This window comes from Balaenoptera physalus (assembly GCF_965194825.1).
Source record: "Balaenoptera physalus genome assembly, chromosome: 8".
Taxonomy (NCBI): Eukaryota; Metazoa; Chordata; class Mammalia; order Artiodactyla; family Balaenopteridae; genus Balaenoptera; species Balaenoptera physalus.
This window is the reverse complement of record NC_138887.1, coordinates 91,881,957-91,909,396: the sequence shown is the minus strand read 5'-3', so window position 1 is coordinate 91,909,396 and position 27,440 is coordinate 91,881,957. Positions and strand designations below refer to the sequence as shown.

General features: G+C 40.4%; 2 protein-coding genes across 5 annotated transcripts in view; one reads left to right on the top strand and one right to left on the bottom strand.

The window, feature by feature from the left end:
• Positions 1-262: 262 nt before the first annotated feature.
• LOC309665733 (uncharacterized protein) lies at positions 263-14,767 on the bottom strand (the record flags this gene model as incomplete). Of its 3 annotated transcripts, none has more annotated exons than XM_082472444.1 (2): positions 263-6,389; positions 6,693-14,767. In XM_082472444.1, the coding sequence occupies one exon, from the start codon at positions 14,765-14,767 to the stop codon at positions 14,423-14,425; it is 345 nt and encodes a 114-aa protein (XP_082328570.1). In that variant the 3' UTR covers positions 263-6,389; positions 6,693-14,422. The 3 variants fall into 3 exon arrangements, with proteins under 3 accessions (XP_082328570.1, XP_082328571.1, XP_082328572.1); XM_082472445.1 differs by having other exon boundaries at positions 263-5,532; positions 8,096-14,767; XM_082472446.1 differs by having other exon boundaries at positions 263-5,532; positions 8,472-14,767.
• Positions 14,712-27,440, top strand: part of CTTNBP2 (cortactin binding protein 2) — a 156,072-nt gene continuing 143,343 nt past the window's right edge. The window contains exons 1-2 of one of the 2 annotated variants that reach the window (XM_082472238.1): positions 14,712-14,870; positions 26,411-26,518. In XM_082472238.1, coding sequence (XP_082328364.1) covers positions 14,790-14,870; positions 26,411-26,518 — 189 coding nt within the window. In that variant the 5' untranslated portion in view covers positions 14,712-14,789. The remainder of the gene's footprint in view (positions 14,871-26,410; positions 26,519-27,440) is intronic. The other variant, XM_082472239.1, reaches the window with a different exon arrangement.

Below are 27,440 nucleotides of genomic sequence, written 5' to 3'. Positions count from 1 at the left end.
GGACACGGGTTCGTGTCCTGGTCTGGGAAGATCCCACATGCCGCGGAGCAAATAAGCCCGTGTGCCACAACTACTGAGCCTGCGCGCCTGGAGCCTGTGCTCCGCAACGGGAGAGGCCGCAACAGTGAGAGGCCCGCGCACCGCGATGAAGAGTGGCCCCCGCTCACCGCAACTGGAGAAAGCCCTCGCACAGCAACAAGGACCTAACACAGCCAAAAATAAATAAATAAATAAATTAAAAAAAAAAAAAAAAAAAAAGAATTAGGGAACCTGTACTGTAGAAGAAGAAATTCTATTCAGATGTCATGATACTTGACAACCACAAATGTTATATGTGGGGTATTGATATTTTATCCAGTTCCTTCCTTTTAAGGATTTAATGATCATTCTTAGCCAGGCATAGTTAAGAGAATACCCTTTGCTCTAGGCCATCGTTTTGTTTTACCCCTCAATTCCATTAATCCATTATTGTTTCCACTGATCTGCACTGTGGTGCAGTTATGAGAGCCCTTATTGCTATTTGTTGGGTATCTTAAGGCTTTGATTATGCACATACTCTGAGATCACTTTAAGCATCAAGTCTTTGTCAGTAGGGGTGCTAAGGATGCTTTACTTCCCTCTAATGAACTATGTAAAATTGGCTGCCTGCTTTGTGTATGATTCCAAAAGTAGCAGAATGTTACCATAATCTGATCTCTCAAATCTGAGCCTTCTCACTCTGTAAATTTACCCTGGATTTTCTGCCAGGGTTGGAGCTATATTCAGTTCCTTTAGGCACAGTGATTCTCACCAGGCAAGCATGGATTTCTGGGTTTGGAGATGGGAATTAGTATGTCTAGAGTTATGAGCAGTGTGTGTGGTAAGAAAAGGCTTATTTAGCAAAACAATGCAATTTCATATTTTGAAAAACAATTGTTTTTATGATTTAAACTCCTGAAACTAAAATTTAACCATCTTCCTGGCTGCTGGAAATACACAAATGTTGGTGACTTTCAGCTGTTGAGAGGATGCATTTCTGAATCAGCAGGGAATTGGATTTTTACATTTATTAAAAGGCACATTGGGTTTAAACATGAGGTTTTTTATGATGGAAAACTCAGAGTAGATACTTCACTGTGCAGAGAAAAGGAAAACCATGACATGATTGGAAGATCTGAGGGCAAGAGGGTCAAAAGGTAAGTATTCAGAGCAGTTGGTAAGGGAATAACAGGAGACTGAAAATACCTCTAGGAAATCCTTAGCAATGTAAAGGTGGAGGGCACAGGACATACCTGAGTTGTGTGGGATGAGAGCTCACTTTATTTCATTTGGATGTTAACAGAAGGCTGATAAAGTTGTGATCACTAGGAGTGCATATATGCTTGAAGCATAACCTGTAACCTCTCGTATGGCTACAATCACAAGCCCATCTGGGCCTTGGTTTCGTCTACAAAGTGAGTGGGTGGGTGACAGCCAAGGTCTCTTCCATTAAATGATTCTGTCATTTTCTGAGTCTACTCCCCTTCCCCCAACACACAAAATCAAACAGCCAACAGTCAACGAACAAACATTCATCAAGCCCACATAATGATCCAAACATTGTTGGCCAAAGTCCTACAGGTGTTGCAAAACAGGATATAGACTTTCCTGTCTGCAGGGAACTTATGATCCATTTGGGAAGACAAGGTAAACTTGTAAATAATGGAAAAAGTACATAATTTTATATTAGAATGGGGTAAGCAAAATAAAGCTTGCAGGACAACTCTGGCCCAATAGCTATAGCTGCTCTCACATTGCATACGGCAGAGATGAGTTGTTGCCACAATGTATGGCCCACGAGCCTAAAATATTTACTGCTTGGCAAAAAGTTTGCCAACACTTATATTAGAGTCATCAAATAATGTCACAAGGCAAAATGAGAAAGATTCCAAATGGTAACAGAGAGGACAGAGCTATTGGAGATGAGATAAGGCCCAGCCTGCGAAAGCTTCAAGGGGTCCCAGCAATCAGAGAGGAGAGAGCAAGGAACCTCCATTTTCTGTAGAAAAAAGGACATGGGGAGCAGGGATCTTTATAATTAGTAAGACAATGATGAATGTAACCATGTATTATATTTATTACATACTTTTCTAGTCGTTTTTACTATGCTGGCCCTCAAAATAATTTATTTGGAAAAATCTAAGCCTTTTAAATATCCTTCACAATGTTGCTCCAAAATCAACATTGATTAAAAATTCACCACCCCTCTCCTGAGAAGCAGGAAATGTTGCTGCATTGATACTTCTAATAAATGAAAATTTGTGATTCACTCTAAAGATAATTAGAGGAATATACAAATGAATTTCAAGGGATATTAACATAGGAAAATCTGGAGTTTGAAATAATATCAGTATTTATTGTATTTTGATTGAGATATTTCTATTACTATCTGTCCTTAATTCATAGATGTATTTTATTAACCACCATAATTTTGACAAATGAAAATACATGAAGCTAAATGGTAACTACAGCAGATTCTGGGCCTAACTATTTTCCACCGTGTCAAACTTTGCTATCATGGTAAACAGTTGATTCTGATGCCTTTAAATATTTCTCAGTGCCTCTGAGCCCTTTAGATGCTATGGGGACACACACTGAAGCCCACTCACCCAGAGCTGCCCAACCCAGAAAATGTTCCATGTTCCAGAATTTTCCTTGCTCTTCTTTCCTGCCCCAATACAAATTTGTTTTCCTGAATTTACTTGGTATCTTGTATCTTGGGGGCCTTGCTAGCTACTTGAAGAGAATTAGATGAAATCGGTTTATACAGCTTTTAGTAAAAATCTATTATTATGAGTGTTATGAATCAGCCCTAGGATGTGGAAGAATTCATTCACTCCTGAAACTTCCCACGCTTGGTAGTATGCTAGGCCCAGGGGACACAAAGATGGGTGTTAGCTTGCGAGTAGCTTCCTGTCTTCAGCAGTGTGCTCCAAAAGGTGGTCCCTGGGTGATCTCCACATGCATCTCCTGGTCTGCTGATTAAAATATGCAGCGGTTTAGCCTCAAAAAGGGGCTTATTTGGTGAGAATACCTGGGGAGGACATGCGGAATGCACATTTTTACCATTTACCATGCTTCTATTTTTCTGTATTTTTAGGCTAAGGGGAGATGATTCCTGGATTCAGGGCACTCATCAATCAGAACACTGGCAAACATGGCCAGATCTGACTTGCAGATGTGTTTTTAAAATTGGGAAATTTCCCATCAACACTTGGTTTCTTCCTTCTCCTGAAAAATTAGAAGCTCTGACATCACTAGGTTTGTGTTTCTTGACTGAATTCAAGGAATTTTTCCCCCGTTATAGGTGGACAGAGCCTCTGTGTTCCTGTTGGTTCAAATCCCTATCATTCTCTCCTGTGTTACACACCTGGCCACCCTTATTCAGATATCCTCCATCCCTGGCCCTTGTAATCATTTGATTGAATGACCTCTGACCTATTGATAGATTCAAGTGGATAATTACAAATTAAAAAAATTTTTCTAAAACTCTGTTAATGTTATCCCTGTTTATCTGTGTCTCAGGTAAGGCTGGGACTTAATTCTATGCAAAAACTTTGAAAGGCCTTAGGAAGTGGGAGTTCTAGGTTCTAGAGCAGAGAATGGTCAAAATATTTGGGGCAGGTGGTCACTTTCAGTCATCTGGCCAGCACGGATTTGGTTTAGACTGTTGAACACACGTAGCAGGTAACAGAATTGAGATCACCTTATTTCTTTCTAAATCTAGCATTCCTATAGCAATTGTCACCATGCTATCTTGATGTGTTCTGACAGGGGAAATTTCGCTTATTAAAAAATGTGGTAATGAGGGAAAGAGAAACTCCTTCCATGCTTTAACCCTGGAGGCATGTCCTCAATGAAGAGCTCAGAAATATGAGTGTACATAGGATGGAAGTTCCACCATGATCTGACCCAACCAAGGGCTGGTGATGTTTTTTTGTTTTTTTGTTTTAAAAAATATTTATTTATTTATTTGGCTGCACTGGGTCTTTGTTTTGGCATGCGGGATCTTTAGTTGTGGCATACGAACTCTTAGTGGCAGCATGTGGGATCTAGTTCCCTGACCAGGGATCAAACCCGGGCCCCCTGCATTGGGAGCGTGGGGTCTCGGCCACTGGACCACCAGGGAAGTCGCCTGGTGGTATTTCTTAATGATGAGGCTGCAGATATTCAGCTGAAAGAATCCTTGAACCTGAGGGCTGGCAGCTAACTCAAGGTTGTAATACTCCTTGCGTGCCTCTTTTCAGCATTTGAGGCACTTGTGCGTGTTAATCTCATCTAATCCTTACAACCACCCCGTGTAGTAAGTGATGAAATACTCATTCCCATTTTATAGCGTCAAAAAGAGATTCACTGAAGATTAGTCACCTGCTTCAGGTCAAACAGCTCTTCTAATAACAACTCCCCTGAATTTTAAATTACAACCAGTGTTTTAAAATCTTATTCAGCGTTCACAGCTTCTGTGGAGCATGGGGCTTCTATTTACATAGACCACCCGATGAGTGGAGCCCCTAGTTGTGTGGTGTGGGCAGTTCTGAGTCCTGGCACATTGATGGGAAAAGTTTGCAGGTGGGTTGCACTGCAGGCATAAATAAGATGTGTGATAAGCTTTGTGCAGTTCTTAGTGGCCTAGCCAGACTCATGAAAGCATATTCAAAATAAAGTGAATGAGATGATACAGAAATGACCTTGAATCTGATATCATTTTCAGTACCAAAAAGAAAAAAAGAAAAAAGGAAAAAAAGCAAACTTTAGTACTGTGCCTATTGTTAGGGACGAATTGCTTGTGACAAACTTCAGGATTGCAGGTAACAAGCAACACTTGAACTGAGAAGCACTGATGCACCCCACGCTGCCTCAAGTCTGTCCATATCTCCGTACTCTAGAGATGTGAGCTTACCCGAGAGGTGAGCTGGTTGATGTAAAAGTCACTTGTGGGAGAGCAGGGGAAGAATGAGTCCATTCAGAACAGATGCTAGATTAATTTGCTTAGGCTGCCATAACAAAAGACCGCAGGCTAGGTGGCTTCAACAGAAATTTATTTTCTCACAATTTTGGAGGTTAGAATTCCAAGATCAAGGTGTCAGCAGGGCTGGTTTCTTCTGAAGCCTTTCCCCTTAGTTTGTAGATGGCCTCTCTCCTTGGTTTATGGATTGGTTTCTTCGGAGGCCTCTTCTCCTCTTCATTCTTCCCTCTGTGTCTGTAGCCAAATCTCTTCTTATAAGGACGCCAGTCATATTAGATTAGGGCCCACTCTACTTACTTCATTTTACCTTAATTAGCTCTGTAAAGACTATTTCTAAATATAGCCACATTCAAAGGTACTAGGGGTTAGGACTTCAACAAATGAATTTTGAGGAGGACATAATTCAGCCCATAACAGATGCTTATATTGACCTTTTTCAGAGGATTTATGAATTGTTAGCATGCTTTTTGATGGTGGATAGCAAGGTACTCACATCACCAGGTCTTAGAGATGTTTTTAAGTCCAGGTTTCCTCTACCACCTTTTTTACTGAAATTAATAAAATGCATAAAATCTTATTGGGATCACACAAACGAATACAATGTTTTGCCTTAAGGATCATGAAGTTAAAACTCTATCGAAAGCTAGTGGGAAGCAACTGCATAGCACAGGGAGATCAGCTCGGTGCTCTGTGACCCCCTAGAGGGGAGGGATAGGGAAAGTGGGAGGGAGATGCAAGAGGGAGGAGATATGGTGATATATGTATATGTATAACTGATTCACTTTGTTATAAAGCAGAAACTAACACACCATTGTAAAGCAATTATACTCCAATAAAGATGTTAAAAAAAACCCACAAAACTATCGAAGACAAGCAAGAAAGGAAGTAAAGTAAAATAAAACAGGTGGAGATTCTAGACAGCTGGTGAGCACATTCCTCAGCCTCAAAGGTACTCAGTGTGAGCCCAGTGATTTCAGATCTTCTGAGTCTTTGAGAGGTTGGAAAACTGCATTTTTATATAAAGTTCCCCAATTTTTAAATGTTGGCAATGTATTCCTTTTTCAAAAAAGAGAACATTGTATGAGTCAAACAAAACATGTCTGCTTACTGGATTTAACCCATTGCATTGGGTTAGGCTGGTTTGGCTCTAATGGCCTATACTAGATCAGAGTTTTTGACCCCAGCTCTACATGAACCCTAGGGATATTTTTGAACCATTACTATGTAGTATTTAATTAAAACATTTCCTCATTGGACAAAACAGTCCACGCTTTAAAAGGGAGGAGATATGGGGATATATGTATATGTATAGCTGATTCACCTTGTTATAAAGCAGAAACTAACACACCATTGTAAAGCAATTATATTCCAATAAAGATGTTAAAAAAAAAAAAACAGGGCTTCCCTGGTGGCGCAGTGGTTGAGAATCTGCCTGCCAATGCAGGGCACACGGGTTCGAGCCCTGGTCTGGGAAGATCCCACATGCCGCAGGGCAACTAAGCCCTGAGCCACAACTGCTGAGCTTGCGCGTCTGGAGCCTGTGCTCGGCAATGGAGAGGCCGCGACAGTGAGAGGCCCGCGCGCCGCGATGAAGAGTGGCCCCCACTCGCCGCAACTGGAGAAAGCCCTCGCACAGAAACGAAGACCCAACACAGCCAAAAATAAATAAATAAATAAAAAAAAAAAAAAAAAAAAAGCATTCAAGGACCAAATTAAAAAAAAAAAGAGTCCATGCTTTAAATCTAGCAATAATCAATTTGGCCAGAACTGACGTATAGGACCCATCCCACATTTCTCTAATTATGACTTTTGCAAGCACTTATGGAGAGTTTTTACTATTTAATCTAAAATCTTAGAATACTTGGTTTAAAAATTTAAAAATTATACAAATAGCCTTGTTAGGACTATTGTGTAGTTACAGAATCATTTTATTAAATTCAATAAATTATTTCTTTCTGAAATTCCGTGTATATTAGGCTGACTATTCATTGTGTAATATTTATATGCAGAACATGAAAATAGTAATGACTTACTAGGAGTTTTCTGGGGGCCAGACACTGTTCTAAGTACTTTAAAAGAATTAATCCATTTAATCCTCTCAACAACCCTGTAGAGGTGAGATCCATTATGACTGCCACTTAACTGATGGATAACTGAGGGAAGCCCTTGCCCAAGGTCACAGAAAGAGTTTCTTAATCATGTAACCCTGCACTTAACTACTACTCTAGGGTATGTGACCCGAGTTGTTTTGTTTTGTTTTCGGGGGGGGGGGCATTTGGGAGTCTTTAACTTCTCTCCTCAGAATACCCTATTCGTCCTATCATACCTAAATTTCAATCTTCCCCACCCTTCCCCCCAAAAGATCTCATTAAATGTCTCAAACTGGGCAGAAATTTCATTTTAAGAAGTATGCCTAATAGGTACAACGTGAGCTTCTTAAACCATAGTGTTTGTGGATAGAATCCCATAGGATGAACATAAAAATTAAAATTTAAAAATTGTGTTTTCATGTTCACCAACCTCTCACCGACAGTATTTACTTCAATTATGAATTTAGGCAAAAGACCACAACAGGCCTGGCCGTACCTGTGACTTTGTCACAATAGAAATTAGAGATAATTTAAAATCTCAATACATAAAACTGTTGTAGAATTTTCAAAATATTATTTACATTCATGGAAACTCCAAAATTACATTAATTATGGGTCTACCACTATATCATCTTATTTACTATGGAAGAAAGAAACACATCTATTTCTGCATTACAAATTCGTTTTGTAGATGCAGAATTTTTATCACTGGACTTGAACATAACTGGTTTTCTTTATGATCCTATTTTGTTGCTGTTGTTGTTCTTTGGCCTATGTTTTGTTTTATGCATTAAAAAATTTTTTTCTGAGAAGGAATCAATAAGTTTTACTGCAATGCCAAAGGGACCAATCACGTGAAAGAGTAAGAAAGTAACATTTACTTCATCCATTTATTCATCTGTCTTTCCATCTATCCACCCATTGGTTCCACTGAATTAATTTGATTAAATATGACTGACTGCTCATCATGCGTTGGACTCAGTGTTAGGTATTGCAGACTTGGAGTAATGTTCTTACGTACCCACCGCCAATCTTCATTTGATTTTGAAGTCTGGAAAATCTGCCGAAGGCTCCCAGAATGTACCGGAATCTTCACATTTGAAATACCTTTGTTTTTTGAAAGACATCCGATTTGCATCAGTCTCTTAGCTGAGGGAAACCCAAGGCCACCCCTCACTCTATTCTTCCTCTTCCCTTTCAATCTCTAATTTTTCTCTTATTTGCTGAAACCCACGCAGGCATGCTACTCACTAGAAATAAGAGGAACATTGCTACATTTTAAAGACTGGTAATATAGTTTGTACGTCATGATATTAGTTCTACTGCTGCAATGTCATCCTTTATTGCCAACATAGTTTTTCATGTTTGACTATAGATGAGGTAGCAGATATCAGTACCTGGATTCTGTTTGTCAGTGGCAACTGGAGAGTGTAACCTCGTTTCACCCCAATCCCTAGAATGAGAAAACAAACAATACGGCCCTGGATCAAAACAGTTAGGCAAGGGAACATCAGAAAGTTTTGTTAATTATAAATAGTCTCTCTAAAAGTAAGCACATGTGGTTTTCAGTTCCAGTCATGACAGGGTACCTAGTATTGGGCCAACCCTCCTACTGAAAATTAAACCAGTGAAACAACATATATGAAACAACTGTTAGAAGGCATTGGCAAGTAGTGAATGCAGGCAGGACTTGAGGAGCAATGATTCTTGAGCGAAGGGCTAGGAATGGGGTAGAGGTCAGCTGGGGAATAAAGATGAGTTTTATTTGGGGATTGCCAAAGTGTCTGGGATTTGAAGGACAAAGCCCCAGAGAGGAAGAAGCTTAAGAGAAAGAGTCCAAAAGATCTGTATACAATTTCCTCTTAAATTTTAGGCTGAATTCTAAGCAGGGCATGTGCAGGATGAGACTTCAAGAAACCAACAGAAAACAGCATCTGGGAGGGGAAGGAGCTGAGCAAAGATTTAATAAACAGGACACAAAACGCTAATCATAGAGGCAAAAAATTGATAAATTAATTGCATTGAAAGTAAGGACTTAAGTTCTGATTTACAGTTTATGAAGCTATTTTCCTTTTAGAAGCTTTATTGCTTTACCTCTCCCATTTGAATTTATGATTATGTGTTTGTTTGGTTCTATGGCTCTAACAATGATTCTGTAGAGGAAACAGAACCATACAATGTGGTATTTGTAAATGGGGTGCTTTTACCCACTGCTAACGCTCAGGGGTTTTGAGCAGATTCGGTTCAACTCCTCATATTTTAAATTTTGGGAACGGGGTTCCCCACCGCTATTCCAATGGGTATCTATGGCCACATTGGGTGAGGGTGGAGGCCTGATCAAAGCAGGAAATGTCAAGCAAACGTGTCTTGTGACCCAGATAGCATCATGCCTTTTGGATAGCCAATGGTCAGCAGTTGGATGCTGAAAGCTGACAATGTGAGGTCCTTAGCAGATACTGAAGGGAAGACAAGTAGTAGTAAAATACATCCCAACTGAATTGATTCTTAACAAAGAAGATGTCAATGCTCAAAGTAATAACTCATGAAAATTAAGTGATGATGTAATAATAAAGGGATGTTGACTCTGATAGTAATGGCCAGTAGATGGCTATTTCTGTTTTCCATAAGGAAAAAAATATTGTATTGCTAACATAAAACTGCCTCAGTGGTTAAGTGTTTCTTTAATTGTCAGAATAAAATTCCAGACTACTTAAACCTTAATGCTGGTTTTTCAGAAGTATTTCTCTTTATTATTCTACAGGTGACTTCACTTTCCCTAGGATGAAAATAGCAACACCAATGCATTTTTTCTTTAAATTCTTGAATCATAAATGTAACTAAGCCTTCAAGTCTAGCTATGACATTGTTTTATTCATGTTATGAATTAAATTTTATTTTGTATTTGTTGGTTAATCTAATAACATCTGCTACTTATATTCAGAGTATGTCTTTTCAAATAATGACATCACATTTCCAGGCAATTTTAAATAAGTCCAACTGATTTGAAACAATCAAAAAATGTAGACCAAAAAACTATTGTCATCAAGTGAGATTTTAGACAGTATAAGATAGAATTTATGTCTCAAAAATTCCAAAGGTATTTGAAACTCCATTAACTTGGTATATGGCTACAGATTATAATTGTCTGGGAAATGTTGATGTATCATTGATTTCACAACTTTACATTGACAAGCTATTCATTTATGGCTTTTCTCTTGCATTTTGTATCACAAGTAAATCATCACTAAGTCAATCATAAATGCCATCTACATATTTGTCAGAATTTAAGGTCATCATCTTTAGTTTCCTTATCAATTCTTCAAATGTTACATTTCCCTTTGAACTGAATAACACATAGCCCACAGTGAGAAGAAAATCTCAGCTCTGATTTTATAGCTAGTTCTACACTCCTCATCAGAGGAGAAAAGGGTCTGATCTCACAACCTATTTATATAGATTTTAAACTTTCTAAGAAAAATAAGTTCTCTATAATTAATGCCTAGTGGTATAAACATCCCTGCTTTAGTGGTTGCCTGGTAACTACATACTGCAGGCTTGTGGGGTTGCTAAAGAGGCTGAATAAACGGAAATACTTAGATTATTTCCAATTCAGGTGGATGAGGGGCAGCAGCGGCCTAGATTTCTTTGTTAAAATTGTTTTTCCGTAATGGCTTTGCACTAAAACATCCTTCTGCAGTAAAACTTACTCTTGTAAATGACTTCTGCAGATAAGAGTCCAATCAGCAAGTAATGGTTTAAGATTTTAAAAACATTAAATAGAACTGAACCAACACTGCTTCATTGTCCTGTATTAGCCCTAGTTTCTGTTCTTTGAGTGACCAAACTGGGGAATAATGTTCTTACTGAACCTTTAACTCTTCAAAAATATTTTATATTTGGACATTCCTTTAGCATTGAATGACCAAATGCAATTACCAGCTAGAGGTGGTGGTAAAAGGGGCTGGGAGTGATTATAGTAATATATTTATATTTAGCTTTGGCTTGCTTCTACCTGGCAGATTTAATTTTCTAATTATGTTTTGCTTTCGTTTAGGTAAAATTAGCTTGTATTCCCTTGGCACACACCAACTGCAGTTGGTGCAGGAGGCCTTCCAAAACCATAGGCTGTTGACAAGAGTGGCTAACTAGATTAGGGTTAAATTTACTGAGTGAAATCCACAAAGAGCCTAAGCACATGCAGATAATGACAAGTTGACTAAGAGGGAATGTAGTTAGGTCATATAAAAACTCATTTCTGGCAATGTCTTGGTTTCAAAAACATGTGATAGATACAGGGCACTCAAAGCTCATCTGTGCTCTTTTGTTAGAGTTCCTTATGTCAAGATTTGGGGCTTCCCAGGTTGGTCACCGCGGTGTAGACAGGGATAAGCATGGTCTGGAATATTTAAATTGTATAACTATAGCCTTGTGGATAGAGTCAGAAATGATTTGCTACTCAGTAATTTTGTCATTTGGCAATACTTAGGCATGATAACATATGGTTTGCTCTTTGGAGTTAACATAAATGTTGTCATTGACTGAAATAAAGAATTCTCTTATTCTACCAGGGAAACTGTTTTAGGATATGTGTAAGTTCCTTCATCTTTTCACATGGAAGGAAGTGTCCCATTGCATCATTGTGTATAACTCTTTGGGTTTCTGGTTTAGCGGGTTGGAGGATGTGGCTAGTGAGGTCGAGGCCATGGTTTAATCAGAAAACCACTTGGCTCCCCAAGCTAAGTCTGCATTTCTAGCTGCAGAAACCCATTTCATTGGTCTTAAAAGAGAATCTTGAAGAGTGTGCTATGGCTCAGCACAAATACCTCTATTCCAGGATTCAGAAAATAATGAAACCAATAGTTTTCTCTGTTTGTAAAATATTCAGTATCTCTCCTTCCATTTTTTTTTTTTTTTGGCCACACAGTGCAGCATGTGGGATCTTAGTTCCCCGACCAGGGATCGAACCCATTCCCCCTGCAGTGGAAGCGCTGAGTCTTAACCACTGGATCACCAGGGAAAGCCGTCTCTCCTTCCATTTAAATGATGAAAGAAATTTACTGATTAACGATCATGATTCATTCTGTTATATATATTAGTTTCTTTTCTTCCTGTGTATACTTCCATCTCTCTTCTTTTCCCCACCTTCCAGAATTTTTCACTCTAACCCTGGGATGTCTTTTTTTTTTTTTTTAGCTGTTTATGAAGCTTCAAAAGATTTAATTTCTAGAGCCATCAGTCACTACCCTTTCAGATCTATTTTGGTTTGATGCTAATAGAACCTGTCTTTGTGCAAAGGAAGTCTTTCAGAAAGAGTTAATTTGCAATCTCAACAGAGGCTAATTCTCAGGAGAGTAAAAAAAAACCCAGAAAACCCAGCAAGTGTCCTCCAGGTGGAGAAGCAGCCTGGGCCAGGCAGCTGGTGAGGGAGTTAACTCCTCGTGTTCTACTTCTGTGCAGTAGGGTGGGATATTCCTTCAGCCCTCAGCAGTGGGCAGTGGCAGCTTTAAGGTAGAGACAAAATGCTGTTTGTTTTCCTTCCCAGGTCCTAGATTTTGGCAGTTAGAAAATGTGCTGTCCTGTTTTTTCTTCCTTTTTTTTTTTTAACCTGTTTATTTTTCATTAAAAAAAAAAAAAGGTGAGAGGGAAGAAACCACTCAGGGATTGATTCCTTTGTGATGTGATTCTGCTTTAATTTTATTTAGACTAATAGAAGCTATTTCTTCCCAATGGCCATTTTAAAAAATTGAGCTGCATGTATAAACTGAATGGGATTTGCTTCCCAGAAATACTGTCATGTCATATTCCCAGTTCTTAACTCCCAAGTGAAGTTTATTCTTTTATTCTTTTTTATTTCTCCCCCCTAGAAGTGGGCTGGTTAATTTCTTGGGTAGTAATTCAACATCAGTATCAAGTATCAGTATCAAGAAAATGTATTACCTTGTGATGTGAAAATGCATTTTGAAAAGAACAAGGAATGCTTTAGGTTTCAACTTAAAATTTTTACTATCAGTTCAGCACCTAAGTTTTACTCTCAAATGCTTTTCTTTCATCTTATAAGGAATCTAGTTATTCTAATATTGAGCAATTTCAGAGAGAATATTTGATAAAAGAAAGTGGTACAACGAACAGGGATGGAAAACATAGGGCTAAGAGAGGGAGTAGCTATCAGAGTGAAGTCAAAGAAAAATAAATGAGCACCTCTGGTTATACGATACCCTGGAGGTGATTTCTAAACCTTTGACCCTTAACCCCAGGGTTCCAGGTGAAACTTCTTTCTTGATGTAGACCTTTTCTGGAAGGGAACTTTTTACAATGTATTGATTCCCCCCCCCCCCCCCCCCTTCAGGGCCTTTGCAGAAAAGATTTTTCTCTGCCCCGTTTTGTGTCATATTTAGATCCAATTTGGAAAGTGAAGCAATTAAAGTGCCGAAACCTTTCATTAGGAGTCTGCCATTTTAAAGAATGAACTCTGATCTGTAACCCTCAGACTAAACATTCATCTTCCAGAAATTCAAGTCCAGGATTTGGTTATGGTTTGCTTTTACTTTTTTGAGACACAGCTTGAATGCCTCCATTTGATTTTGTGCTTTCAACACATTTTTGGGATCTGGTGATTTGGGAAGGCATGTACCATACGGTCTTGATAAGGTGATAGATTTTCACATCCTAGGAATTGGCAGGAAAGGGTAGGAACTGAATCCGATGTGGGAAGGGAAAATTAAGAGCTTGAGCCTAACTCACTCATCTCATGAAATACCTTCTGAGACCTATAATTCCTATAAAATCAATTTTTAGGCAAGTTTTTGTTTTCTTTTTGTTTTTTGGTGTGTGTGTCCCCACCACATGGGAGTAATTCTTTTAAATTCTCTTAAAAGTAGAGAGCTTTCTTTTACAAGCGATGACACTTAACACTTCTTGGTTAGCCCTTCAGAAAATCACTCAGCTTTGCGGTAAAGAACAAAAAAGTGCCTTGCTTCACCTTTCTTGAAAAGAGATTGTATAGAAAGGTAGGGCTGAGGGGCCGGGTGTAACGTAATAAAGGGTAGCAGCACGCATTTTGATCTGGAAGTTGATGGTTTTGGGAGAAGGAGAATCAAACAAAGGCAGGCATATACACCAAATGGGTAAAAACGCCCTGGCGGCAGTGTTGGATGTAAAAAAAAAATGTTTTTTTTTTTTTTTTTTTAAAAAAAGCAAAGGGTGCCTTCTGTGTTTTCTAGAGGTGGGCTAGAGAGGGGGCTGAAGTGAAGGACTTTCCTGGCTCTAACAGAGAATTCGGATTCGGGAGGCCGGACATTTAATCGGTCCGTCGTTGCACCGCCGGCCCGGTGGGGCCGTGTCAGGCGAATCAGCTCTTAGGCGCCTTCTTTCCTTCGCCTCGCCCTGGAGCTTTGATTCTCGCCTCTGCGCTCCGGGCCTTAACCCGGCCTGGGCACGTGCCCAGTTCTCTCACCTCAAGGAGCCGGCGGCTGATGGCTGGCAGCCCGGGGCGGGGACCAGGCGGCGGCTGGCGGCGCACCGGCGCGCAGCGGGTTAAGGCGGCGGGGGCGGCGGCGAGGGGGCGGAGGGAGCGCGGCGGCGGCGGCGGCGGCGGCGGCCCGGCTGCGAGCGGCCGCGTCCCCGGACCGCCGCGGGTTAAGCGCCGCCCGCCGCCGGGAGGGCTGAACCCGGAGCTACCGCTCCGAGCTCGCATTCGGATCCGCTAGAGCAGGAAGATGGCGACGGACGGCGCGAGCTGCGAGCCCGACTTCTCCCGCGCCGCAGAGGAGGCGGCGAGGGCCCCGGCGGAGGCGGCGGTAACCGAGGTCCCAGGGTGGGCGCGGGGTTCCGGGGTGGGAGCCCCCGGGGCGCTCTGCCAGCCCGGGCTCTTCCGGGTGCGCTCTCCTCGGGGTGCCCCCTCCTCGGGGTGCCTCATCCCCCGAGGCCGGGGCGAGGCGGCCGCCTGGGTTGGGGATCCCGCCTGTCCTTTCCGAGGCTCGCGGGAAGCAGCCCCGGTCCGCCCGGTTCTCGGGGCTCCCCGCGTGTGGCCTCTGCACCCACTCCCTCCGCTTCGGTCGGGTTTGGCCAGGGGTGAGGGCTGGGGTGTGTTTCCTGCCGAACTGGACCCCCCCCCCATTGTTCGCCTCTCGCTGCGCGCGTGGCTGTGGGTGCGTGTCTCGGGAGTGCCTGGCACCTCTCAGCGGACCCAGAGAGCAGCGAGGGGGAGGCGGGTTGGCGCCGAGCAGGTGTGGGGATGCCCATTGTGTGTGTGTGTGTATTCATTCGTGTGCCCGAGACCCCTTGGGAGAGGCCCCATGCCCAGCTGTAGGCGCTGCTGCCGCTGAGCGCCGGCGCTTTGGGTCCCAGCTGCCTGCTACCCCATCTCTTGGTGATGGGGATTGGGGTTGGGGCGGGGGAGGTGTCCTCGTTCTTCCCGAGACGATGCCCGTGCGAGGTGGAGGTTCAACACCTGGTATCAACAGTGTGTTTCTTCCCTGGGGTCTAGAAGCCAAATGAGCTTCCATCCATCGCTGGTCCCTACTTTCACCCCCAGAATCTCCCCGTGCACAGAGGCTCAACGGTTGGTTTCCAGCCCGTACCTTAGGGGAAGGCTGGTCCCACATTTCCTGCGTGGAAATGTTTTTGGGGTTTGGGAAGCAGCTTGGCAGGAGCTGCAAGAATCTGCAAAGAAAGGCAGCTCTGGGAGCGCCTCCCACCCTTGGCGCGATTCTGCTGCTCCCCCAGGAGATTCCGGGTAGGATGGAGTGAGCCGAGCGTGGACGCCCCTCCGTTTTTCCCACTCATGACCTGACCGGCGTCGGTGAAGGAGCAGCTGAGGGCAGGGCCAGGTGTGAATAGCCAGGGCTGCTTGAACTTCCTCCCCTTCCGTTTGGAGGTAGGGCTTTCTGGAGAGGTAGAGGAGAGATGTGGAGGAAAGCTACTTGGGCACGAGAGGAGCTGAGCCTGGGAAGGAAAGAGAGAAACAGGGAGAGAAGGAAACACGGAGGCGGAGGGCTGCTGATTTCCACTTGTGAAACTGACAAGTTTTGATTTGAAACTTTTAGGAAAATAGATTTTTCATTCTTTACGTAGAAAATGTGATCTTAAGATTTCGTATGAAACCTGTCTACTTGTGATGCAGGAAATCAGTTCCCCTATGTGAAGTAAAATAAAGAAGCTAGCTATTAAGACAACAAACCTCTCCGAGAAGTTGAAGTGATTGGGTACGTTCATCCCCAAGAGATGGTAAGGGGAGGGGAGTGAGAGAAAAAAGAAAGAGGGGTGTGTTTCTTTTTTCCCAGGAAGGTTGAATGTTTGCTTAATTGACTTAAAATGGGTTTTTCTATTACCCTCAGTATTTTAATCACCTGACAGTTAAACCAAACAAAAACAGCTGAGTTATGCTCTGTAGCTGACCTATAGTTTTATTTGGTTAGATTATAAACAGAGCCTTAGACACTAGGCAGATTTTTGTGTTAACAAGTTCAGTGTTCCCTTTCTGCTGTTTAAAATTTGCAGGAGCCTGATTTTTAACTGCTTATAGGTAGAAGTTTGATCATTTCACCCTGGTTGATTTGAATAGCCATGAAAAAACTGTGAAAGTGAAACCCCTTTTCTATTTCCATAAAATCCTATAGGGTTCTGAGGAGATGCAGTAAGAATTCTTAATCTAGTATTTAAAAAATGTTTGGTACTTTAGTGAAATTTTAATGATGGCTTCTTATGCAGTAAACTGGACATTTAACTTTTCACTTAATAAAGTACGGTCCGCCTATGTCAGCCACTTGACCTATAGACTGATTTTTTAATGAAAGAAAAGCTAGGTTGAAGAATATTTGTCATTATAACTGCCTCCTCTTATCTAATGATTAAAATTTAAAGGCATGTTGACGCATTTTGAGTTTATGGCAGCTGAGGACTTAATTTTTTAGTGGATAATTCTTTTTTGAATTTTAGAAATCTATTGCATTTCAAGTTGGTTTACTTATGCATTTTATATGTGTATTTGGTAGTAATGAGTCAATGGAGACCCAAAGCAGTAGACTATTTTTGAAAGTGAATGTTTTCACTAAGTTTTGACTATTTAGATTGTTGCTTAGAGACAAGTTTAATTTATAGTTTTCAGCTTAATATGATTTTCAGTGGAGTGTTTTAAATTTAGTTTGTGGTCCTTGTTCTTAGCTGCTTAAATCCTGAAAGCATCCCAAGTATAAGGCTAAGGTAACAGCTACATTATTCAATAGGGTCATATTAATAGTCTTTGCTGTGAACCATGCTGGAGACCTGGGTTATTTTCAGCGCCTTAGCCAAATGTGATGACTCTTAGACTATATTGCTATTTCTACTCTGAAAATAACTCCTAATGGACAAGGCACTATGGAAAACAGAAATCTTCCAGCTTTTTATTGTCACCAAAGAATTTAAGAGTGAAAGGAAAATGTAGATCTTTTTAGAACTATGTTTGGGAAGCTGACCAACATTCTTGTCATTCTGGGCTTTTCTGGAGCAACTAATATATAAAAAGTAGATATAAATTTTGTGGTCATGGTGATAGTGACAAGAAAAAACTTGGACAATTTTTTTGTTAATAATGCACAATAGTGATGTTAAACAAATTAGCAGCTGGCACCTTGAAAATTGTGTTTCCAGGTGACAGTACTCAACGTAAATGCAAAAAAAGAGAAACGTTTTAGCCAATTTTGCTAAGCTTTCTTTAAAAAATTAAATTACAGTTATGTGGCAGCTCTAGAGTATTGAAAGTTTCACAGTATAATTTAGGTAAGAAATATTGTAGATTTAACACACATTACCAAATACATACTGAAGTGGAGACATTGTAACATCTTTGCTGTCCTAAAGTAAAACATTTCAGTGCTAGAACCTCACATGCACCAAGGAATCAAATCAAAGACCATGGTGTCATGAGAGGCACAAAAAATTTGCATTAGTAATCTGGAGAAGAAGAGTCACAGGCAGGATTCCTAGTGGAAAGATCTGGAAACATTCCACAGAAGGATGGAGGACTTGGGCAGGGAGACTGCAGGTAGCTGTGTACAAGTGCGGCGGGTTTCTAGGGTTCCCTGAGAGGGGGCCTGGGGCAAAGATGAGCATAGAAGTTTCAGTCTCAAGTATGTGCTTTAGAAAAACTGCTTAACTGTTGAAGAAATACACAAAAATATTCCCCAAAGATCAGAATATAACTGAGTTTATCATGATGCTTCTTACTTTGTTTATTCTTAAATAGGTTATATATTTCTGTTTGCATCTGTTTTTTGGACTTTGTTATTGTTGCTATCACTGTTATATTTCCCACAGGAGCAATTTTGTTTAGAGAAAAATATTTGTCCTCTTCTATGATTGAATACATGCCTAGGCTAGACTGCCAGTTGGTTTTATCCTCTTGTGTTTCACATAACTTTATGAGGTGAGAAAATGGTTCACAGACTTAGTACTTAGCCATTTACAAATATCTGCTGTTGATCATATGCACAGCAAGGCCCTGGCTGGGAGAGAGCAGCCTCTTCTTTCAAGAAGAGCAGTGTGGGTTTCATTTGTAAAAGCTAAGGTTTCTTAGCACAGTTCCAGGCACACTGTAGATGTTCCACCAATATTTATTGAATGAAGAAAATGAACACTCACCAAGAGGCTGTGTCATAATTCTTAATGTTGATTGGCTAACTAGAAATTTTACTTCACGTGTTACTAGATTGTGATGAAACTGTTGGCCTGCAGTTTGTAGTAATTAACATTATAGATGTTAGAGGGTTCTTCTTGTTTGAGGACAATGACCCTGATTCTTATGGTTTTGGGTTTTCATTTTTATATTGTCCCCTTCTAAGCTGCTTTTCTCAATGATATTTCAGATACTTCACAGATTTTTTTTTTTTTTTTAATTTAATTTCCAACATGGTTAGTTTTCCCTTTAAATTTTCCCTCTTCAAAACAATGGTTGAGGCTGGGGATGCTTGGTGGAGGGATGGAAATTGCACCCCTCCCATCCCGAATTCTTCTAACAATAGAGTCAAGGCCAAATCACCCACTGGGGTGTGGAGGAGGGGATGGTTGAGAGGGGATCAAGAGGGAGATGCAGGGAAGTTTGGAAACAGGAAAAGGAAGTAGAAGGAAAGATCGGGCAGGAAGGAGGTTTGCAACAGTCTGCACATGTCTAGAAATGCGGGACTAGAATTCAGCTTTGAAGGTGCCCAGGAAGGATGGACAGTTTCTCTCCCTTCTGCCCCTGCATACTTTACCACCTAAGCACCGTCTAAGTATTGCTTTAGAAGGAGACTTTATTTGAATGCACTTGATTGTATTCTTCTCTGTTGGAGCTCCTTTGCAGGACTAATATAACATGGAAAAGGAAACTTGTCTTTGATGGTTAGGTAAAGAAATGGAGAACAGTTACAAGAGAGATGATGATAATGATGACATTGAAAGCAGAGGATTTTAAAAATTTTACTTTAATTTGTTAAAATAACTTGCACAAAATAATGAGATCGTATTATTAATGCTGTGCACAGTGTGGTGCCATCCATGTAGAAATCCTGGTTTTAGAAAAAAAAATTGCTGTCTTGGAATAAATTGTCAGTAAATAACCAAATAGGTTGAACATGGATTTAAAATGTTATTATAGTAAGTGTAGTAGAGCCAACATTGTTATGTGGAATGGACACTTGTTTGCAAATGATTTGGTTTTGACATTTTTATATTTCATTGAAAAGGCAACAAGGTAATGCCAAAGGCCTGAGTTCTTCTACAGAAGGGCCTTGTAACTGTAAGAAGATCATTTAGTCGCTCATGTCTCAGGTCTTCACTTGAAAATCAGCGTGCTGACCTTTGCCACCTGCAGATAATTGAAGTGATAGTCTTTAATGCATTCTAAGCTCCTTAAAGGACAATTACTGGAGCTGGGTGCCAGCTCACACGTGAAAATGATCCGTGTCCCACATAGGGGTGTTGTTAACATTGAAAAACTGAGTTAGATGGAAATAGACATTTGCTTTATCTGAGATGTGGTCCTTTTCTTTTTCCAAAGGAAAATTGGAGGCTGAGAGGAGATCTAAAGGGAGGAAAAGGGAGGTAGCTGCACTTAATTACCAGAGGCTGCCGCCCCTAACTGAGCCACGTTTGTGCTTTTCATTCCCATTTTCTCGAACTTGAAATTAATTACATCCATTACCAGGTTTCCTTCCTGACAGTCTGTTTACTTGTTGGTTTTACTTCCTTCTAATACACTGAGTTGCTTGTCTTGCATGACAGACCCCGGGTGGCATGGTTGATTTGAGGTGCATGGCCATGGAGAGTTGATCCCAAGTTCTCAGCATGTGGCTTTAAAGGCACACGCCAAGTTGCCCTACTTTAGGTTACTGTAAATGGTTTTTGAAAAATGAATGAAAATGATTGATCAGTTACTTAGTTGCCCCTAGAGTGGGCCATAACATTGTATCTTAGTAAGACTAATATATCCGTTTACACATCATTTACATGGTTTGTGTTATACTGAGAGAAAGAGGCATTTTCACACCAAAAGCGGGAGGCATATATGTTAGGTAAAATCATGTAAAGATGTAATACTCTTGCTGTCCTGACACTTCTAGTAGAGGTGAGAAAATAGAGTAAATATGGATAAGTAAGTTTAATATAGTGAGGAAATACACAAAGCAGGGCATGAGTAATTGTAAATAAACGAATAGAACCGACTCTAAGACTGAATTGAGAAAATGAGAGATATATGTGTCTGGAAAGACATAAGGAAGTGGGATTCGAGCTGTGTCCTGAAGAAAATGGGATCCAGATGAATTAGAGGAGAAAGGAGGATTAGGAAGAACAAAATTAGAGGTGTGCAGCCCTGGTCAGGAAAACTCTTACCTCCCTGTGGAGAGAAATCAGGAGGAATAATCTCAAAGCAAGACATAACTGCAGAGATTTGAAATAGTTTTAGACCATGGAAACACATGCTTTTCATCGTGAAAATCCTTATAACTGGCCAAATTCACATTTTAAAAATACTGTAAGTGTTCTTTTTAATTTTTTCATGTTAATGATAGTGTTCAAATTTTGCTTTTTCTGCTTAATCTCAAGATGAGTTTCATTGCTTTTCCCTTCCCTACAGCCTTTTTTATTCATTCCCAAAGTGTAAACCTTGCTTACACAGAAAGTTCTAAATGCATTATTAATTATTAGTACCCACTATTAAACTGGGAGGAAAATACATTTCTGTTACTTCTGAGTAAAGAGGCAAAATCAATTTTCTTCAAATATTTCTCAAAGGCTTCAACGCATGACCTAAATTTCCTCAGTCCAGTAATCCAGTTACTCTGATGGTATGTGAAATCAGGACATTTGGTGTCTGGAAGAGATTTTAAAGATCACTTAGTACAGCATTCTCATTTTACCGCTGAGAAACCTGAGATCCAAAGACATGAAATAAGGTTCTTTCAGTCCATCTGCTTTCTCAGGTACCCCTCCTCCCTCCCTTGTAAATTCATTGATCAAATGTAGGCACAACCCACTAGATTTGAAACTGGAGGAGATGCTCTTGGTGTCTGTGGGAGAAGCCAGAGCACATGTTTGGCTTTGTGTCTGGTCACTAGATTTTCACCATAGCTGATGTGTTTGGGTAAAGATCTGAGGGACACTTCTGCCACTGTGACTCATAATAACTCCTGAAGGCTTTTATGGTACCCATCAATGTGCTCACCCCATTAATTCCTAAAGGATACAGGTAAGGGTCTTCTGGCTCTTTTTGGCTGTGACTGTTGAATTCCCTACATAAACCAAGTATTTTAGATTTGTTTCTTTCAGGAAGAGGTGGGGGGAGAGTGATAGTGGAGGAAACTTGGTATTGGCCTATGTTCAGTTCTGGCAATTTAAGATGACAGTTCAGCCAGGTTCTATTTTGTCATCTTCCTCCCTTTCCCTCCCTCTCTCCGAGCCTATAGGAGAATATCCAGAAGAATGCCATCCCCACACCTGCCCCACATAATTCAGAGCTGTTGCAGACTGCTGTGTTGAACAGGAAGAGTTTGAGGTTGTGTCTCCTCTTTCATGTATATATGCCCCAAAGAAGTTTTTCTATCTGATGGCCAGACTCTGGATTAGTTTAAGCTGCCTGTGCCAGATTTTTAAAACTAGGTGTTAAGAAGTGCTTTTCCTAGAGTACTTTTCCTGGCAGACATCAAACATGACAGGCAGGGGAGTGGCCTGTGGAGCTGAAATCTACCAGTTTCTTTTTTTCCCTTTACTTTCTGAGTGCCTTGCCATCACTAAAAAATGAGATTTGGATTTTTCTCTGTTAATTAGGAAAAGCTGTTGCAGTAGTAATAAAGCTTAGTCTCTGTACATGCTTGCTTTGTTTTTTTGGGGGGTGGGGGGCATGGGTATCATGTTTGCTTAGGTGCCTTTATGGAGATCCTAATTTTTTATGTGAGTGTGGCATTTAGATCTATCCAGTCTTGTCTCTTCTTTTGAAAATTAGGTTTTCCAGTTAGTCTTTTAAAATATTACATGATTTATCACAAAAATGAGAGGATGAGAGGAAACTTTTGTAGGTGATGGATTAGTTTATGGCATAGATTGTGGTGAAGCTTTCCTGATTATATACTTATCTTCAAACTCATCAAATTGTATACATTAAATATGTACAGCATTTTTATATCAATTTTACCTCGAAGTGGTTTAAAAATTATACAAGTTACAATAATTATTTTGCTCTTAAACCAAGAAACTTTAGTAATTGCTTTTTCTATATCTAAGTACTTTTGTACTATAAGGGTGTCAGGTCAGATAAATGACACTTAATATGAAACAATAATAGAGTTTTTTTAATGGGATTTTTGCTTCTGAGCTTCTTTATTTTTCTAAAAATACCAAAACGCTTTGAATTTATTTGTAAAATACTCAGAGTCCTAAGACCTGTAACATAATTCATGTACTTTCTTTTATCCTGTTTTGCCAGAATAGGGGATGAAAACATCAAGTATTGGAGAATGACCCTTTGAAAATATTCTTATAATATTTTTATGATTGAAGGCCAGGATTAGAAGTGTATTTAGTGAGGAAGTGGGGGTGAGATGTAGGGGAGCGAGAAGCAGGCAGGCAGGTGCACTCTATGTTTAAAATAATACATCACTTAATATATTTTGATGGGAGACAGATTTTTTTTTTAACATTCTCTGTAACATAATTTATGGTTTAGCAAGAATCCTTGTAACAGTGTTTCTTTAATGAATTTTCCTTTTTATTGACGGTGATATATTAAAAAATAGAAGTGTTGGTTGCAGGTCACACGTTGTGATGTTGATGATGGAACCAGGGCAAGCTCTCCTGACTCTAATGTGAATCAGAATCTTGGCAATGTCTTTCATAATTTATTAGTTTTTAAAGTGAAGTGCTTTGCTTATGAAGCTTCAGGGAAACAAGGACAATAAAATGTACAATTAATTAAAATCTTTAGAACCACCAGCAGCAGCATTAATAAAACGTTACCATCTAAAGCACATAAGAATTGCAGCTAACTCTCCCATCTCAGTGGGAAAAACCAGGATAAAAGAGTCTTTCATCATAGTCAATAAACTGAGTTTATTGGACTTGGGCTGATAGATTTTCAAAGAAATAGGCTCATAGCCAATAGCCCTCCTCCCTACATAAAACATCTGGGTGCTGTCAGCTTTAATAATAACAGTCACCTGCCTTTATTTAGCACTTCATTGACATGTTCTTTTTTTTTTAATCAAAGTATAGTTGATTTACAGTGTTATGTTAATTTCTACTATACAACAAAGTGATTCAAAGTGAATGTATATGTATATACATTCTTTTTTTATATTCTTTTCCATTATGGTTTTTCATAAGATACTGAATATAGTTCTCTGAGCTATACATATACAGTAGGATCTTGTTGTTTATTCATTCTATATATAATAGCTTACATCTGCTAATCCCAAAATCCCACTCCATCCCTCCCCCAACCCCCTCGCCCTTGGCAACCTCAAGTCTGTTCTCTGTGTCCCTGAGTCTGTTTCTGTTTCGTAGATAGGTTCATTTGTGTCATATTTTAGATTCCACATATAAGTGATATCATATTGCCTTTCCCTTTCTGATTTACTTCACTTAGTATGATGATCTCTAGTTGCATCCATGTTGCTGCAGACGGCATTATTTCATTCTTTTTTATGGCTGAGTAGCTTTCCATTGTATATAGGTACCACATCTTTATCCATTCATCTGTCGATGGACATTTAGGTTGTTTCCATGTCTTGGCTACTGTGAATAGTGCTGCTGTGAACATGCGGGGTGCATGTCATTGATAAGTTCTTGTTTAATCCTCACAAGAACTTTGTGGGATAGATGTTGGGGTTTCTTTTATATAGATGAGAAAACAGACTCAGATAAGTTACAGAATGCTTCTCCAAGTATCGTCTTTGGACCAGAACCACCAACAGCAGCAGGAACACACAGAAAGGCAGATTCACAGCCCCACCTCAGAATCAAACTTCAAGGAGGGAGCCCAGCAATCTGTGTTAACAGATTGTTAATCTCCAGCTGATTCTTATGCCTGAATTTGAAAAGAACTGGGTTATAAGACTTAGGTGAAACAACTATGAATGGGAGCAGAATTTAAGCCCTAGTATATTGGACTTTACTATTCACAGGAACATCCATAAGTTAACCTTCCAAACAGGGGTCTCCCAGAACTATCCATCCTGTAGGCTTGCTATAGGTTTTTTTCTTTTTTTCCATCCTTAGCCCCTGCCTTTACAAACAACTGCTCTGTTGAATGTATGTGCAAAAAGAAACAGTTTTAAGAGGAAGATCCTTTTAAAATCTTTCTTCAGAGAGCCAGCTAGCTCTGGTCTCTTTCCCCTTTATACCATCATCTTCTTCCAGAAGGTTCTTTGGAAACTGAGAAGTGACCAGTTCTGACCACACCTGTTTGGAAGTCCCTGGAATCATTTATAGGCTTTGCTATGTTTACTTCTGTGTCATCACAATGATAGTACGGTGTCAGATACATAGGTGCTGAACTAGTTCTCATTGGATCATTGATAGAATAGCACTGTTTTCATCTCTAGAATGTTGGCACCATGCTGACAAAGTGTGCAGACAAATCACAGTACTTGGTTGCAGTTTTGCCATTTCCTGGTTGTGTGACCTGCGTGCATTATCCGACTCCTGAGTTGTGGTTTCCTAATCTGAAAAATAGAGGGGATGATATCTATCTTATTAGATTAGATTTGGTTCTTTGAGAGTTCTTTGGAAACCACTGGGTGCTAGGCAGATGTGAAGGCATGTTCGGAAACATCCTGAAGACTGGCTTCTGAGGTCGGGTGTCCTGAGACGTTTGGGGATGAACCTGTGTTCCCCTCCCTCTGATGGTGACTGGGTTTGTCAAATGAGTCTCCACGGAAGGGAGAAGTGGGCTGTGTGCTGTAGAGGAAGCTGGGGCTGTGGACTCACCCAGGCCCGGCTGTGAGCACGCTAACCCGTCATCTCTCAGCTCCATCTATAAGATGGCTATCAGGAGACCTGCTTGTAGAAGTTGTTGTGAGGAAAGAGGGCAGAGTTGGAGACAAGCGAGTTGGGAACCAGACTCGCCTGACCACAGGCCCAGATGACTACATGTGGGTGGCAGGCCAGGCCTCTTACAAGCACACTACATGTGCGTGTGTGTGTTCGGTTGGGGGTAGCACAGAGCGTGCTTCTTCTAAAGGGGCAGCTGCTACTTGGCTCTACGGATTATTACCCTGTGGGAATGTGAATCTGGGGTTACCCGGTCATCTGAGTTTTGAGGGGAAGCCAGCGATCTGGATTTTTGGGTGACATCTTTAGATTTTCTTAGCACTGACTGAATAAAACAAAACACTTTGTGGCCCAAGTAACACACATCTGTGGGCCAGATTTGGCTGTAGGCTGCTAGCTGCTGGCCTCTGCTGCCGAGTGTTCTATAAACATGACCCGTTATTATTGGAAGTCCTGGAATTTATAATAACCTCACAGGAGCCTTTATGTTGGGGCCCTTCGAGCAATTCGTTCGTGCTCTCTTTGCTACCCTCGCAACTTCTCCCCAACACACACTGGGCCTGTTTTGATACAAACTCCAGGGACTTTAAATTTGTATTGCACAGTATAATTTGAAGAGATCCTGAAGCCAGGTGGGTAGGCAGGCTGGGAAAATAGATCTCCTTAGTGGAGAGATTTGGGATATTGGCACTGTGGTTTTTACCTCTCCTCCTAGAAGGTCAGACCGTGGATTGCTGCCCAACGGGGCCCCTCGGGTTTGCTGAGCCACTGGGATAAAAATGGTCCATTGCATACCTTTAGGAAGTTTTTTCATTTTTTTAAATTTGTGTTACAGAAGAAAGACTTTGATGTGGACAACCTCAGTAAATCAGAGCTTCGGATGCTCTTCAGCGTGATGGAAGGGGAGCTGGAGGCCAGAGACCTCGTCATCGAGGCCCTGCGGGTAAGAACGTTCTAGGGCCGAGTCCCATTTCTGTATCATTTTCTTTTCTCAAATGGCCAGTGGCAAAGCTGCTGCTTCTTAATTTTTGAGTCATATAGATTTAAAATGTTACCTCAGGTTAAAATGTGCCCCTTACCCCAAATACCAACCCATAACCTTGATAAACCCAAACACACACTGAGGTCAGATGGTCATTGAAAGGAGGGGGAATGATTCTAAACCGTTTAATTTGGGGAACTCGAGAATTAAGCTGTATTGCTTCTGAAATCCTTTTGTGTTTCCCATATGTATTTGGTTAAAGACATAAGTTCTCAGAGAATTGGTAGCTTGGTATCCTAAACATATGTGAGGCCAGTGAGGAAAAACTAAGAGAACCATTTATAAAAGAAATTGCTGATAATAGAGGTTTTTTCCTTCCTGTATAAATTATGATTTCTTATTTTCAGAGACTCTTGAGTTAAAAACTAAACATTTATATGTACATATGTATCTTCGAATAGTTTTATTACTTTTTTCATCTGATCTTACAGTAATTTTTAACTTTCCATAATTTGCAAAGAATTATCTTCCAGTAAATTAGAATATCTCAGTAGAGTTTTGTTTCCTTAAAAATTATGTTAGAAAATCCTACATCAAGAAAGCTTAACTGGTCACTCCCAAGACTGCGCTTGTTTTGGTATGTGAGCCAAACTTAAGGTTTTATTTTGCTCTTTTATGTTTAATACTTTGTATGTAATCAGGTGTTTCCTGACTCTTGGTCATTTGACCGAGAGGGATATATTTATTACACAGGAAGTACGGATTTATTTTTTTCACCAGGGAATATTTCCTCAAACTTTGTCTTAGGGAGTTTATTTTAACAAGTGAAACTCTGTGGAATGGATCGATAAAAACAAGGTTACCCCCATGGGTGCTAATATGG